Raw genomic sequence first — 17,601 nt, 5'->3', positions numbered from 1 at the left:
TAGTGTCCCATGAAACCCAACCTGTCCTAGAAACACCTCTCATCATAGTGTCCCATGAAACCCAACCTGTCCTAGAAACACCTCTCATCATAGTGTCCCATGAAACCCAACCTGTCCTAGAAACACCTCTCATCATAGTGTCCCATGAAACCCAACCTGTCCTAGAAACACCTCTCATCATAGTGTCCCATGAAACCCAACCTGTCCTAGAAACACCTCTCATCATAGTGTCCCATGAAACCCAACCAGTCCTAGAAACACCTCTCATCATAGTGTCCCATGAAACCCAACCTGTCCTAGAAACACCTCTCATCATAGTGTCCCATGAAACCCAACCTGTCCTAGAAACACCTCTCATCATAGTGTCCCATGAAACCCAACCAGTCCTAGAAACACCTCTCATCATAGTGTCCCATGAAACCCAACCTGTCCTAGAAACACCTCTCATCATAGTGTCCCATGAAACCCAACCTGTCCTAGAAACACCTCTCATCATAGTGTCCCATGAAACCCAACCAGTCCCAGAAACACCTCTCATCATAGTGTCCCATGAAACCCAACCTGTCCTAGAAACACCTCTCATCATAGTGTCCCATGAAACCCAACCAGTCCTAGAAACACCTCTCATCATAGTGTCCCATGAAACCCAACCTGTCCTAGAAACACCTCTCATCATAGTGTCCCATGAAACCCAACATGTCCTAGAAACACCTCTCATCATAGTGTCCCATGAAACCCAACCTGTCCTAGAAACACCTCTCATCATAGTGTCCCATGAAACCCAACCTGTCCTAGAAACACCTCTCATCATAGTGTCCCATGAAACCCAACCTGTCCTAGAAACACCTCTCATCATAGTGTCCCATGAAACCCAACCAGTCCTAGAAACACCTCTCATCATAGTGTCCCATGAAACCCAACCTGTCCTAGAAACACCTCTCATCATAGTGTCCCATGAAACCCAACCTGTCCTAGAAACACCTCTCATCATAGTGTCCCATGAAACCCAACCTGTCCTAGAAACACCTCTCATCATAGTGTCCCATGAAACCCAACCAGTCCTAGAAACACCTCTCATCACAGTGTTGGATTGTCTGTATAAGGTGGTAGTGAATGGGGAATCCTCGCTCCAGCATGCATTGTCTGTATAAGGTGGTAGTGAATGGGTGAATCCTCGCTCCAGCATGCATTGTCTGTATAAGGTGGTAGTGAATGGGTGAATCCTTCCTCCAGCATGCATTGTCTGTATAAGGTGGTAGTGAATGGGTGAATCCTCGCTCCAGCATGCATTGTCTGTATAAGGTGGTAGTGAATGGGTGAATCCTCCCTCCAGCATGCATTGTCTGTATAAGGTGGTAGTGAATGGGTGAATCCTCGCTCCAGCATGCATTGTCTGTATAAGGTGGTAGTGAATGGGTGAATCCTTCCTCCAGCATGCATTGTCTGTATAAGGTGGTAGTGAATGGGTGAATCCCCCCTCCAGCATGCATTGTCTGTATAAGGTGGTAGTGAATGGGTGAATCCCCCCTCCAGCATGCATTGTCTGTATAAGGTGGTAGTGAATGGGATGCATATACACACATGTATTATCTGGGATTTCTAAATGCTGGAGGGAGGATAAGTGGGGGGGTGAAGGGAGGATGACGAGGAGAAGTAAGATGGAAGGTGAGTGGAGGGGGTGAAGGGAGGACGGCGATGAGAAGTAAGGTGGAAGGTGAGGGGGATGAAGGGAGGATGATGAGGAGAAGTAAGATGGAAGGTGAGGGGGGGTGAAGGGAGGATGAGGAGGAGAAGTAAGATGGAAGGTGAGGGGGGGCGAAGGGAGGACGACGAGGAGAAGTAAGATGGAAGATGAGTGGGGGGGTGAAGGGAGGATGACGAGGAGAAGTAAGGTGGAAGGTGAGGGGGGTGAAGGGAGGATGACGAGGAGAAGTAAGATGGAAGATGAGTGGGGGGGGTGAAGGGAGGATGACGAGGAGAAGTAAGATGGAAGGTGAAGGGGGATGAAGGGAGGATGAGGAGGAGAAGTAAGATGGAAGATGAGTGGGGGGTGAAGGGAGGATGACGAGGAGAAGTAAGGTGGAAGGTGAAGGGGGATGAAGGGAGGATGAGGAGGAGAAGTAAGATGGAAGATGAGTGGGGGTGAAGGGAGGATGACGAGGAGAAGTAAGATGGAAGATGAGTGGGGGGTGAAGGGAGGATGACGAGGAGAAGTAAGGTGGAAGGTGAAGGGGGATGAAGGGAGGATGAGGAGGAGAAGTAAGATGGAAGGTGAGGGGGGATGAAGGGAGGATGACGAGGAGTCCAGTTTGACTACAGCAGTCCAGTCCCAGTCCAGTTTGACTACAGCAGTCCAGTCCCAGTCCAGTTTGACTACAGCAGTCCAGTCCCAGTCCAGTTTGACTACAGCAGTCCAGTCCCAGTCCAGTTTAACTACAGCAGTCCAGTCCCAGTCCAGTTTGACTACAGCAATCCAGTCCCAGTCCAGTTTGACTACAGCAGTCCAGTCCCAGTCCAGTTTGACTACAGCAGTCCAGTCCCAGCCCAGTTTGACTACAGCAATCCAGTCCCAGTCCAGTTTGACTACAGCAGTCCAGTCCCAGTCCAGTTTGACTACAGCAGTCCAGTCCCAGTCTAGTTTGACTACAGCAGTCCAGTCCCAGTCCAGTTTGACTACAGCAGCCCAGTTTGGCTACAGCAGTCCAGTCCCAGTCCAGTTTGACTACAGCAGTCCAGTCCCAGTCCAGTTTGACTACAGCAGTGTAGTTTGACTACAGCAGTCCAGTCCCAGTCCAGTTTGACTACAGCAGTCCCAGTCCAGTTTGACTACAGCAGTCCAGTCCCAGCCCAGTTTGACTACAGCAGTCCAGTCCCAGCCCAGTTTGACTACAGCAGTCCAGTCCCAGCCGAGTTTGACTACAGAAGCCCAGTCCCAGACCAGTTTGACTACAGCAGTCCAGTCCCAGTACAGTTTGACTACAGCAGTCCAGTCCCAGTCCAGTTTGACTACAGCAGTCCAGTCCCAGTCCAGTTTGACTACAGCAGTCCAGTCCCAGTCCAGTTTGACTACAGCAGTCCAGTCCCAGTCCAGTTTGACTACAGAAGCCCAGTTTGACTACAGCAGCCCAGTCCCAGTCCAGTTTGACTACAGCAGTCCAGTCCCAGTCCAGTTTGACTACAGCAGTCCAGTCCCAGTCCAGTTTGACTACAGCAGTCCAGTCCCAGTCCAGTTTGACTACAGCAGTCCAGTCCCAGTCCAGTTTGACTACAGCAGTCCAGTCCCAGTCCAGTTTGACTACAGCAGTCCAGTCCCAGTCCAGTTTGACTACAACAGTCCAGTCCCAGTCCAGTTTGACTACAGCAGTCCAGTCCCAGTCCAGTTTGACTACAGCAGTCCAGTCCCAGTCCAGTTTGACTACAGCAGTCCAGTCCCAGTCCAGTTTGACTACAGAAGCCCAGTTTGACTACAGCAGCCCAGTCCCAGTCCAGTTTGACTACAGCAGTCCAGTCCCAGTCCAGTTTGACTACAGCAGTCCAGTCCCAGTCCAGTTTGACTACAGCAGTCCAGTCCCAGTCCAGTTTGACTACAGCAGTCCAGTCCCAGTCCAGTTTGACTACAGCAGTCCAGTCCCAGTCCAGTTTAACTACAGCAGTCCAGTCCCAGTCCAGTTTGACTACAGCAGTCCAGTCCCAGTCCAGTTTGACTACAGCAGTCCAGTCCCAGTCCAGTTTAACTACAGCAGTCCAGTCCCAGTCCAGTTTGACTACAGCAGTCCAGTCCTAGTCCAGTTCGATTGTCTGTATAAGGTGGTAGTGAATGGGTGAATCCTCCCTCCAGCATGCATTGTCTGTATAAGGTGGTAGTGAATGGGTGAATCCTCGCTCCAGCATGCATTGTCTGTATAAGGTGGTAGTGAATGGGTGAATCCTTCCTCCAGCATGCATTGTCTGTATAAGGTGGTAGTGAATGGGTGAATCCCCCCTCCAGCATGCATTGTCTGTATAAGGTGGTAGTGAATGGGTGAATCCCCCCTCCAGCATGCATTGTCTGTATAAGGTGGTAGTGAATGGGATGCATATACACACATGTATTATCTGGGATTTCTAAATGCTGGAGGGAGGATAAGTGGGGGGGTGAAGGGAGGATGACGAGGAGAAGTAAGATGGAAGGTGAGTGGAGGGGGTGAAGGGAGGACGACGATGAGAAGTAAGGTGGAAGGTGACGGGGATGAAGGGAGGATGACGAGGAGAAGTAAGATGGAAGGTGAGGGGGGGTGAAGGGAGGATGAGGAGGAGAAGTAAGATGGAAGGTGAGGGGGGTGAAGGGAGGATGACGAGGAGAAGTAAGATGGAAGATGAGTGGGGGGGGTGAAGAGAGGATGACGGGGAGAAGTAAGGTGGAAGGTGAGGGGGGGTGAAGGGAGGATGACAAGGAGAAGTAAGATGGAAGATGAGTGGGGGGGTGAAGGGAGGATGACGAGGAGAAGTAAGATGGAAGATGAGTGGGGGGTGAAGGGAGGATGACGAGGAGAAGTAAGATGGAAGGTGAAGGGGGATGAAGGGAGGATGAGAAGTAAGATGGAAGATGAGTGGGGGTGAAGGGAGGATGAGGAGAAGTAAGGTGGAAGATGAGTGGGGGGGATGAAGGGAGGATGACGAGGAGAAGTAAGGTGGAAGGTGAGGGGGGATGAAGGGAGGATGACGAGGAGAAGTAAAATGGAAGGTGAGGGGGGATGAAGGGAGGATGACGAGGAGAAGTAAAATGGAAGGTGAGGGGGGGTGAAGGGAGGATGACGAGGAGAAGTAAGATGGAAGGTGAGGGGGGATGAAGGGAGGATAACGAGGAGAAGTAAGGTGGAAGGTGAGGGGGGGTGAAGGGAGGATGACGAGGAGAAGTAAGATGGAAGGTGAGGGGGGATGAAGGGAGGATAACGAGGAGAAGTAAGGTGGAAGGTGAGGGGGGGTGAAGGGAGGATGACGAGGAGAAGTAAGATGGAAGGTGAGGGGGGATGAAGGGAGGATAACGAGGAGAAGTAAGATGGAAGGTGAGGGGGGATGAAGGGAGGATGAGGAGAAGTAAGATGGAAGGTGAGGGGGGGTGATGTGAGGATGACGAGGAGAAGTAAGATGGAAGGTGAGGGGGGGTGATGTGAGGATGACAAGGAGAAGTAAGTGTACACAGTGTACATATTACATATGGATTAGTATAAACTGTCTCTACATACTACATGTGGATTAGTATAAACTGTCTCTACATACTACATGTGGATTAGTATAAACTGTCTCTACACACTACATGTGGTATATAGTATACACTCTGATTGTGATTATGTAAGATGGAAGGATGAGAGGGAGGAGTGTGATGGGAGGATAAGAGAGATGAGAGAATGTAAGGGTCCTTACCTGGTGGTCCTGGGGGACCTCTGGGGCCCTGTGTCCCCACACCTTGACTCCCCCTTTCCCCCTTCTCTCCTGGGAGACCTGAGGACAGACGACACACACAGTACATTTGACCTTGACCTTAACAGAAAGTCACCATGTCCTCATGCAACTTCTCACATTCTCCTAGTTCCTCTCTGATACCCAGTACACTGTTCTTCATCTAGTCAGACTGTCCTCTACTATGTCTGGTCTTCATCTAGTCACACTGTCCTCCTCTACTATGTCTGTTCTTCATCTAGTCAGACTGTCCTCCTCTACTATGTCTGGTCTTCATCTAGTCAGACTGTCCTCTACTATGTCTGGTCTTCATCTAGTCAGACTGTCCTCTACTATGTCGGTCTTCATCTAGTCAGACTGTCCTCTACTATGTCTGGTCTTCATCTAGTCAGACTGTCCTCTACTATGTCTGGTCTTCATCTAGTCAGACTGTCCTCCTCTACTCTGTCTGGTCTTCATCTAGTCAGACTGTCCTCCTCTACTCTGTCTGGTCTTCATCTAGTCAGACTGTCCTCCTCTACTATGTCTGGTCTTCATCTTGTCAGACTGTCCTCCTCTACTATGTCTGGTCTTCATCTAGTCAGACTGTCCTCTACTATATCTGGTCTTCATCTAGTCAGACTGTCCTCCTCTACTCTGTCTGGTCTTCATCTAGTCAGACTGTTGTCCTCTACTATGTCTGGTCTTCATCTAGTCAGACTGTCCTCCTCTACTCTGTCTGGTCTTCATCTAGTCAGAATGTCCTCCTCTACTATGTCTGGTCTTCATCTAGTCAGACTATCCTCCTCTACTATGTCTGGTCTTCATCTAGTCAGACTGTCCTCTACTATATCTGGTCTTCATCTAGTCAGACTGTCCTCCTCTACTCTGTCTGGTCTTCATCTAGTCAGACTGTCCTCCTCTACTATGTCTGGTCTTCATCTAGTCAGACTGTCCTCCTCTACTATGTCTGGTCTTCATCTAGTCAGACTGTCCTCTACTATGTCTGGTCTTCATCTAGTCAGACTGTCCTCCTCTACTATGTCTGATCTTCATCTAGTCAGACTGTCCTCCTCTACTATGTCTGGTCTTCATCTAGTCAGACTGTCCTCCTCTACTATGCCCTGCCAATCATTGCATTAACTACTGAATAAGCCAGTTATTTTTCCTCTGGTGGCTGTGCCCAACCTAGTCCATTAGTATGCCTTGGTTTCCCTGCTGTACCATCCCCTGCCAAGCTGAACCAAGCCAAACTCCTGCTCTAGCAAGTCCTGCCAAGCTGAGTCAGAGGAGTGGTGGTTAATGGTGCTGTGGCTGACACTCTGTTAATGGTGCTGTTTAACACCAGGCTGACACTCTGTTAATGGTGCTGTTTAGCACCAGGCTGACACTCTGTTAATGGTGCTGTTTAGCACCAGGCTGACACTCTGTTAATGGTGCTGTTTAGCACCAGGCTGACACTCTGTTAATGGTGCTGTTTAACACCAGGCTGACACTCTGTTAATGGTGCTGTTTAACACCAGGTTGACACTCTGTTAATGGTGCTGTTTAACACCAGGCTGACACTCTGTTAATGGTGCTGTTTAACACCAGGCTGACACTCTGTTAATGGTGCTGTTTAACACCAGGTTGACACTCTGTTAATGGTGCTGTTTAACACCAGGCTGACACTCTGTTAATGGTGCTGTTTAACACCAGGCTGACACTCTGTTAATGGTGCTGTTTAACACCAGGCTGACACTCTGTTAATGGTGCTGTTTAACACCAGGCTGACACTCTGTTAATGGTGCTGTTTAACACCAGGCTGACACTCTGTTACTGGTGCTGTTTAACACCAGGCTGACACTCTGTTAATGGTGCTGTTTAACACCAGGCTGACACTCTGTTAATGGTGCTGTTTAACACCAGGCTGACACTCTGTTAATGGTGCTGTTTAACACCAGGCTGACACTCTGTTAATGGTGCTGTTTAACACCAGGCTGACACTCTGTTAATGGTGCTGTTTAACACCAGGCTGACACTCTGTTAATGGTGCTGTTTAGCACCAGGCTGGTCAGTCATATCTCTAGCTATGTGGATGTGTCAGACCTGTCAGTCATATCTCTAGCTATGAGGATGTTTAATGTTTCAGACTGGTCAGTCATATCTCTAGCTATGAGGATGTTTCATGTTTCAGACTGGTCAGTCATATCTCTAGCTATGTGGATGTGTCAGACCTGTCTGTCATATCTCTAGCTATGAGGATGTTTCATGTTTCAGACTGGTCAGTCATATCTCTAGCTATGAGGATGTTTCAGACTGGTCAGTCATATCTCTAGCTATGTGGATGTGTCAGACCTGTCAGTCATATCTCTAGCTATGAGGATGTTTCAGACTGGTCAGTCATATCTCTAGCTATGAGGATGTTTCATGTTTCAGACTGGTCAGTCATATCTCTAGCTATGAGGAGGATTTTTCAGACTGGTCAGTCATATCTCTAGCTATGAGGATGTTTCAGACTGGTCAGTCATATCTCTAGCTATGAGGATGTTTCAGACTGGTCAGTCATATCTCTAGCTATGAGGATGTTTCAGACCTGTCAGTCATATCTCTAGCTATGAGGATGTTTCAGACTGGTCAGTCATATCTCTAGCTATGAGGATGTTTCAGACTGGTCAGTCATATCTCTAGCTATGAGGAGGATGTTTCAGACTGGTCAGTCATATCTCTAGCTATGAGGATGTTTCTGGCTCTGTTGGTCTGGGCAGGAGGGGAGGATCAATCCAACCCAGGACTTGTTTCTTCCATCAACAGTGTGAGTGACAGACCAGGGACACAATAGCTCATGAAAAGACAACTAGGAAAGTTTTAAAAAATGTGTTTTACATTTCTGTCATTTACCAGACACACTTATCCTGAGTGACTTACAGTAGTGAGTCCATACTTCTTTTGTATTGGTCCCCCATGGGAATCAAACTCACAACCCTGGCGTTGGAAGTGTCATCCTCTACCAACTGGTTCAGGCCAGGGAATCAAACTCACAACCCTGGAGTTGGAAGTGTCATCCTCTACCAACTGGTTCAGACCAGGGAATCCAACTCACAACCCTGGTGTTGGAAGTGTCATCCTCTACCAACTGGTTCAGGCCAGGGAATCAAACTCACAACCCTGGTGTTGGAAGTGTCATCCTCTACCAACTGGTTCAGGCCAGGGAATCAAACTCACAACCCTGGTGTTGGAAGTGTCATCCTCTACCAACTGGTTCAGACCAGGGAATCCAACTCACAACCCTGGTGTTGGAAGTGTCATCCTCTACCAACTGGTTCAGGCCAGGGAATCAAACTCACAACCCTGGTGTTGGAAGTGTCATCCTCTACCAACTGGTTCAGACCAGGGAATCCAACTCACAACCCTGGTGTTGGAAGTGTCATCCTCTACCAACTGGTTCAGGCCAGGGAATCCAACTCACAACCCTGGTGTTGGAAGTGTCATCCTCTACCAACTGGTTCAGACCAGGGAATCCAACTCACAACCCTGGCGTTGGAAGTGTCATCCTCTACCAACTGGTTCAGGCCAGGGAATCCAACTCACAACCCTGGCGTTGGAAGTGTCATCCTCTACCAACTGGTTCAGGCCAGGGAATCAAACTCATAACCCTGGCGTTGGAAGTGTCATCCTCTACCAACTGGTTCAGGCCAGGGAATCAAACTCTTAACCCTGGTGTTGGAAGTGTCATCCTCTACCAACTGGTTCAGGCCAGGGAATCAAACTCATAGCCCTGGTGTTGGAAGTGTCATCCTCTACCAACTGGTTCAGGCCAGGGAATCAAACTCATAACCCTGGCGTTGGAAGTGTCATCCTATACCAACTGGTTCAGGCCAGGGAATCAATATAAAACATGTAACATACTAGAAAGTAATTGAATTCTGATACAAATTATCAGATACTAGAAAGTAATTGATTCGTGCTACACGTTAGCGTGGCTACAGTGTGAATGGGAAGCTGAAGTTTAAGGTGTGGATATAGAGCAAGGTAATGTACTGGTTTGTTATGGCCATCCAATGGCTTCTAATGAAGCAAGAAGGCACGAGGAAGTGTAGTATATGGCCAATATACCACGGCTAAGGGCTGATCTTATGTAAGACACAACGCGGAGCGCCTGGACACAGCCCTTAGCCGTGGTATATTGGCCATATATCACAAACCCCCAAGGTGCCTTATTGCTATTATAAACTGGTTACCAACATAGTTAGAGCAGTAAAAAAAAATGTTTTGTCATACCCGTGGTACACTATATGGTCTGATATATCACGTCTGTCAGCCAATCAGCATTCAGGGATCGATCCACCAAGTTTATAATGATGTATAAAAACACTGTACTGTACCTCTCTCCCTGGTTTATAATGATGTATAAATACTGTACTGTACCTCTCTCCCCCGGTCGTCCATCCTGTCCGTTGGTCCCAGGGAACCCTGGTCTGCCTGTGGGCCCCCCCTCTCCCTGTGGCCCTGGCAGACCCCTGCGACCGGGCTCTCCTGGAGGTCCCGGTACCGTCCTCACAGACACTGACTGGCTGGGGATCTGGTTCAGGATGGAGCTGTAGCGAGACAGGTGACCTGAGGGAGGAAGAGAGGAAGGGAGGGGATAGAGAGGTTTGGGGGTGAATCGGATGAGAGATTGTTGTAGAGAACAGTATGTATGGACAAAAATATCTAGAGAGAGAGAGAGAGAGAAAGAGAGAGAAAAAAGCTGGGTTGAGAACTCACTCTGAATCAGTTGCTCACACACTTGACGTGCTAAGGCCCTGATGGTAGCTTGAGACTGCAGGTCTCCCTACAAAACAAGCAAAAAACACTGGATTGACACAGCTCCACGTTCACACACACACACACACACACACACACACACACACACACACACACACAGAGAGAGAGAGAGAGAACACTCCCAGGGGGCATGTTTAATGAACTAGTCTGTGTGTGTGTGTGTGTGTGTGTGTGTGTGTGTGTGTGTGTGTGTGTGTGTGTGTGTGTGTGTGTGTGTGTGTGTGTGTGTGTGTGTGTGTGTGTGTGTGTGTGTGTTTGTGTGTGTGTCTGTGTGTGTGTGTGTGTGTGTGTGGGTGTTTAATAACTCCACTCCACCTCTAACTCTGAGGCTGGGGGCCTTTTGTGTGGAAGTCTCCCAACAATCAGAAAATAACACAGAGCTTTAATCTTACAAAGCAAAGAGGTTTTGATCCAAGGCTATTTAACATGAACACAACATCCCCCTAAAAGGCTTGAATAAACACAGTGTACCTGAATGTCTGGGGTTCGAGTTACATGTAACTGTTCTAGCAGGTCTTACATGAACTCCCAGAAAACACACTGTGGAGCTATAAACCGAGGGAGGAAGGCAGAGAGCTGTGAAGAGACACCTGCATCCCAAACAGCAACCTAGTCCCTATATAGTGCACTACTTATGACCAAGACCCATAGGTTTTCTGATCAAAAGTAGTGCACTATATAGGGAATAGGGTGCCATTTGGGATGGATGTTTCATCTGAGACACAGGGCTGTTAGAGAGCCTCTTAATCCCAGAGCTGATAAACTGCAATTATGCCTGATTTGAGGGTTGAAGCTACGGAATTATTCCTACACTCCACTTGAATATAAACTGTGTCTGAAATGAAGCATTGGTCTGAGAGTGAACTTACCCGTTCACCCTTGTCTCCTTTGGTACCAGCAGAGCCCTGTAACAGAGATAATATATTATAAACATCCTTTGGTACCAGCAGGGCCCTGTAACAGAGATCATATATTATAAACATCCTTTGGTACCAGCAGGGCCCTGTAACAGAGATCATATATTATAAACATCCTTTGGTACCAACAGGGCCCTGTAACAGAGATAATATATTATAAACATCCTTTGGTACCAGCAGGGCCCTGTAACAGAGATAATATATTATAAACATCCTTTGGTACCAGCAGGGCCCTGTAACAGAGATAATATATTATAAACATCCTTTGGTACCAGCAGGGCCCTGTAACAGAGATAATATATTATAAACATCCTTTGGTACCAGCAGGGCCATGTAACAGAGATCATATATTATAAACATCCTTTGGTACCAGCAGGGCCCTGTAACAGAGATAATATATTATAAACATCATTTGGTACCAGCAGGGCCCTGTAACAGAGATAATATATTATAAACATCCTTTGGTACCAGCAGGGCCCTGTAACAGAGATAATATATTATAAACACACTCCTCTTTGGAAATGTAATGGAAGGAAGAGTAGGCATGGTCAGTTTTCTCCCACTAAGTTTCAAAGTGCTTTTTGTTCTGACTCACATCCTGTTTAGGAAAGCTTGTCCTAGTCCCCTGTAGTAGAAACACTGTGACTGTTAGAGAGGTCTATGACCTGCTGGACCGTGAGCTGTCTGTTTTCCTTCGCCAAACACATAAAGCAAATGGATGCATATGTGAGCTAACACATTAGACACCAGAGACAGAAAGCTCTCATAAATATGATGGCCATCTAACGGTTCTGATATCATGCATGTAACTTGGACCACAGTATTTGAGGCGAGAGGTCATTCAATCTTTTGTGAAACACGGAGTCATGCATCGACTACTTTGACCGCGTGCGTGTGTGTGTGTGTGTGTGTGTGTGTGTGTGTGTGTGCGGGTGTGTGTGTGTGTGTGTGTGTGTGTGTGTGTGTGTGTGTGTGTGTGTGTGTGTGTGTGCGGGTGTGTGTGTGTGTGTGTGTGTGTGTCAGGTGTAGAGTATATTCCAGGAATGATATGCCAAGAGTGGACATTGGAGGAGAGAGGTGGAGCTCAGTGAGCTCAGTGTGGCCCCTAGCTGATCCTCTACCTCTCGTCGCCATGACAACCACACTGACAAGACACACACTCACACAGCCAGTCAGACTAGAGCTCTCCTGAGACCCGTGGAAAAGGGCAGCTATGACAAGTGTCTGAACATTTTAGTGGGATGTGACCAGATTACAGTGAAGTACAAGGTTTTACTTAGCAAGAAGAAGATGGGACAGAGAACCTAGGAAACATGATAGAGGAAACATGACAGAGGAACCATGACAGAGGAACCACGAGAGAGGAAACACGAGAGAGGAAACATGACAGAGGAAACATGACAGAGGAACCACGAGAGAGGAAACATGACAGAGGAAACATGACAGAGGAAACATGACAGAGGAACCACGAGAGAGGAAACATGACAGAGGAACCACGAGAGATGAAACACGACAGAGGAAACATGACAGAGGAAACATGACAGAGGAACCACGAGAGAGGAAACACGAGAGAGGAACCACGACAAAGGAAACACGACAGAGGAAACATGACAAAGGAACCACGACAGAGGAAACATGACAGAGGAAACACGACAGAGGAAACATGACAGAGGAACCACGACAGAGGAAACATGACAGAGGAAACACGACAGAGGAAACACGACAGAGGAAACACGACAGAGGAAACACGACAGAGGAAACATGACAGAGGAAACATGACAGAGGAAACATGACAGAGGAACCACGAGAGAGGAAACACGACAGAGGAAACATTAGTGCGGAAACACGACAGAGGAAACATGACAGAGGAACCACGAGAGAGGAAACATGACAGAGGAAACATGACAGAGGAAACATGACAGAGGAACCACGAGAAAGGAAACATGACAGAGGAACCACGTGAGAGACCATAATGTGCCATATGGGAGAACTGCTACATGGGAGAGCCAACTGCTTTGAGGCACACAATAAGAAACACGAACAGCTGCCACCATATCCATCCACAGAATGGATGCTGACATTGCTAACCCTTATAAAACAGCCACAAACATCTCATATTGTAATCCAAACAAACCCACGGCTGGAAGTTTCTCACAGGCTAATGATCGTCATGTGTAGAGCCAGATATCTAGCTGGTCACAGGCTAATGATTTTCATGTGGGAGTCAGCTATCTGGCAGGGATCAGGCTAATGATCTTCATGTGTAGAGACAGATATCTAGCTGGTCACAGGCTAATGATCTTCATGTGTAGAGACAGATATCTAGCTGGTCACAGGCTAATGATCTTCATGTGTAGAGACAGATATCTAGCTGGTCACAGGCTAATGATCTTCATGTGTAGAGACAGATATCTAGCTGGTCACAGGCTAATGATCTTCATGTGTAGAGACAGATATCTAGCTGGTCACAGGCTAATGATCTTCATGTGTAGAGTCAGATATCTAGCTGGTCACAGGCTAATGATCTTCATGTGGGAGTCAAATATCTAGCTGGTCACAGGATAATGACCTTCACGTGAAGAGCCAGATATCTAGCTGGTCACAGGCTAATGATCTTCATGTGTAGAGACAGATATCTAGCTGGTCACAGGCTAATGATCTTCATGTGTAGAGACAGATATCTAGCTGGTCACAGGCTAATGATCTTCATGTGTAGAGACAGATATCTAGCTGGTCACAGGCCAATGACTTTCCTGTGAAGAGCCAGATATCTAGCTGGTCACAGGCTAATGATCTTCATGTGTAGAGACAGATATCTAGCTGGTCACAGGCTAATGATCTTCATGTGTAGAGACAGATATCTAGCTGGTCACGGGCTAATGACCTTCCTGTGAAGAGCCAGATATCTAGCTGGTCACAGGCTAATGACCTTCCTGTGAAGAGCCAGATATCTAGCTGGTCACAAGCTAATGATTTTCATGTGTAGAGACAGATATCTAGCTGGTCAGAATGTAGTGATCTTCATGTGGGAGTCAGATATCTAGCTGGTCACAGGCTAATGATCTTAATGTGTAGAGACAGATATCTAGCTGGTCACAGGCTAATGATCTTCATGTGTAGAGACAGATATCTAGCTGGTCACAGGCTAATGATCTTCATGTGTAGAGTCAGATATCTAGCTGGTCACAGGCTAATGATCTTCATGTGTAGAGACAGATATCTAGCTGGTCACAGGCTAATGATCTTCATGTGTAGAGTCAGATATCTAGCTGGTCACAGGCTAATGATCTTCATGTGTAGAGACAGATATCTAGCTGGTCACAGGCTAATGATCTTCATGTGTAGAGACAGATATCTAGCTGGTCACAGGCTAATGATCTTCATGTGTAGAGACAGATATCTAGCTGGTCACAGGCTAATGATCTTCATGTGTAGAGTCAGATATCTAGCTGGTCACAGGCTAATGATCTTCATGTGGGAGTCAAATATCTAGCTGGTCACAGGCTAATGACCTTCACGTGAAGAGCCAGATATCTAGCTGGTCACAGGCTAATGATCTTCATGTGTAGAGACAGATATCTAGCTGGTCACAGGCTAATGATCTTCATGTGTAGAGACAGATATCTAGCTGGTCACAGGCTAATGATCTTCATGTGTAGAGACAGATATCTAGCTGGTCACAGGCTAATGATCTTCATGTGTAGAGTCAGATATCTAGCTGGTCACAGGCTAATGATCTTCATGTGGGAGTCAAATATCTAGCTGGTCACAGGCTAATGACCTTCACGTGAAGAGCCAGATATCTAGCTGGTCACAGGCTAATGATCTTCATGTGTAGAGACAGATATCTAGCTGGTCACAGGCTAATGATCTTCATGTGTAGAGACAGATATCTAGCTGGTCACAGGCTAATGATCTTCATGTGTAGAGACAGATATCTAGCTGGTCACAGGCTAATGATCCTCATGTGTAGAGACAGATATCTAGCTGGTCACAGGCTAATGACCTTCCTGTGAAGAGCCAGATATCTAGCTGGTCACAGGCTAATGATCTTCATGTGTAGAGACAGATATCTAGCTGGTCACAGGCTAATGATCTTCATGTGGGAGTCAGATATCTAGCTGGTCACAGGCTAATGACCTTCCTGTGAAGAGCCAGATATCTAGCTGGTCACAGGCTAATGATCTTCATGTGTAGAGACAGATATCTAGCTGGTCACAGACTAATGATCTTCATGTGTAGAGACAGATATCTAGCTGGTCACGGGCTAATGACCTTCCTGTGAAGAGCCAGATATCTAGCTGGTCACAGGCTAATGACCTTCCTGTGAAGAGCCAGATATCTAGCTGGTCACAAGCTAATGATTTTCATGTGTAGAGACAGATATCTAGCTGGTCAGAATGTAGTGATCTTCATGTGGGAGTCAGATATCTAGCTGGTCACAGGCTAATGATCTTCATGTGTAGAGACAGATATCTAGCTGGTCACAGGCTAATGATCTTCATGTGTAGAGACAGATATCTAGCTGGTCACAGGCTAATGATCTTCATGTGTAGAGTCAGATATCTAGCTGGTCACAGGCTAATGATCTTCATGTGTAGAGACAGATATCTAGCTGGTCACAGGCTAATGATCTTCATGTGTAGAGTCAGATATCTAGCTGGTCACAGGCTAATGATCTTCATGTGTAGAGACAGATATCTAGCTGGTCACAGGCTACTGATCTTCATGTGTAGAGACAGATATCTAGCTGGTCACAGGCTAATGATCTTCATGTGTAGAGACAGATATCTAGCTGGTCACAGGCTAATGATCTTCATGTGTAGAGTCAGATATCTAGCTGGTCACAGGCTAATGATCTTCATGTGGGAGTCAAATATCTAGCTGGTCACAGGCTAATGACCTTCACGTGAAGAGCCAGATATCTAGCTGGTCACAGGCTAATGATCTTCATGTGTAGAGACAGATATCTAGCTGGTCACAGGCTAATGATCTTCATGTGTAGAGACAGATATCTAGCTGGTCACAGGCTAATGATCTTCATGTGTAGAGACAGATATCTAGCTGGTCACAGGCTAATGATCTTCATGTGTAGAGACAGATATCTAGCTGGTCACAGGCTAATGATCCTCATGTGTAGAGACAGATATCTAGCTGGTCACAGGCTAATGATCTTCATGTGTAGAGACAGATATCTAGCTGGTCACAGGCTAATGATCTTCATGTGTAGAGACAGATATCTAGCTGGTCACAGGCTAATGATCTTCATGTGGGAGTCAGATATCTAGCTGGTCACAGGCTAATGACCTTCCTGTGAAGAGCCAGATATCTAGCTGGTCACAGGCTAATGATCTTCATGTGTAGAGACAGATATCTAGCTGGTCACAGGCTAATGATCTTCATGTGTAGAGACAGATATCTAGCTGGTCACGGGCTAATGACCTTCCTGTGAAGAGCCAGATATCTAGCTGGTCACAGGCTAATGACCTTCCTGTGAAGAGCCAGATATCTAGCTGGTCAGAACGTAGTGATCTTCATGTGGGAGTCAGATATCTAGCTGGTCACAGGCTAATGATCTTAATGTGTAGAGACAGATATCTAGCTGGTCACAGGCTAATGACCTTCATGTGTAGAGACAGATATCTAGCTGGTCACAGGCTAATGATCTTCATGTGTAGAGACATATCTAGCTGGTCACAGGCTAATGATCTTCATGTGTAGAGACAGATATCTAGCTGGCCACAGGCTAATGATCCTCATGTGTAGAGACAGATATCTAGCTGGTCACAGGCTAATGATCTTCATGTGTAGAGACAGATATCTAGCTGGTCACAGGCTACTGATCTTCATGTGTAGAGACAGATATCTAGCTATTCACAGGCTAATGATCTTCATGTGGGAGTCAGATATCTAGCTGGTCACAGGCTAATGATTTTCCTGTGAAGAGCCAGATATCTAGCTGGTCACAGGCTAATGATCTTCATGTGTAGAGACAGATATCTAGCTGGTCACAGGCTAATGATCTTCATGTGTAGAGACATATCTAGCTGGTCACAGGCTAATGATCTTCATGTGTAGAGACAGATATCTAGCTGGCCACAGGCTAATGATCCTCATGTGTAGAGATAGATATCTAGCTGGTCACAGGCTAATGATCTTCATGTGTAGAGACAGATATCTAGCTGATCACAGGCTAATGATCCTCGTGTGTAGAGCCAGATATCTAGCTGGGATCAGGCTGTTGCTGTTTTGATGTGTGGGAAACAATGAAAGCCTTGGGTCTTTTTGTCAGCCACACACACACATATTCTCTCTGGCTCTCTCTGCGGTCCCCCAGGCCTGTGAATAATGGTGTGCTCCAGAGCCAAACGATGCTTGTCTTTTAGCCCAGGGCTGAAGTGGCTGAATGGGCTGAATTCAGCTGTATTAACTGTCACCAGCCTCAGGCCATCATCACACC

General features: G+C 47.0%; 1 protein-coding gene across 2 annotated transcripts in view; it reads right to left on the bottom strand.

Annotated features, from left to right (window-relative positions):
• The window catches only part of LOC149984314 (collagen alpha-1(XIV) chain-like), a 239,470-nt gene that overhangs the window by 10,761 nt on the left and 211,108 nt on the right, over positions 1-17,601 (bottom strand). For both annotated transcript variants that reach the window (XM_090219964.1, XM_090219955.1), the window contains exons 43-46: positions 11,094-11,129; positions 10,165-10,231; positions 9,826-10,014; positions 5,404-5,481 (exon numbers count right to left, since the gene is read on the bottom strand). In XM_090219964.1, the coding sequence (XP_090076090.1) occupies positions 5,404-5,481; positions 9,826-10,014; positions 10,165-10,231; positions 11,094-11,129 (370 nt within the window). The remainder of the gene's footprint in view (positions 1-5,403; positions 5,482-9,825; positions 10,015-10,164; positions 10,232-11,093; positions 11,130-17,601) is intronic.

The sequence above is a fragment of the Oncorhynchus mykiss genome, chromosome 3 (assembly GCF_057628025.1).
Source record: "Oncorhynchus mykiss isolate SJ-2025 chromosome 3, ASM5762802v1, whole genome shotgun sequence".
Taxonomy (NCBI): domain Eukaryota; kingdom Metazoa; phylum Chordata; class Actinopteri; order Salmoniformes; family Salmonidae; genus Oncorhynchus; species Oncorhynchus mykiss.
The sequence above is the reverse complement of the archived record's forward strand: the minus strand, read 5'-3'. Positions and strand labels throughout refer to the sequence as shown.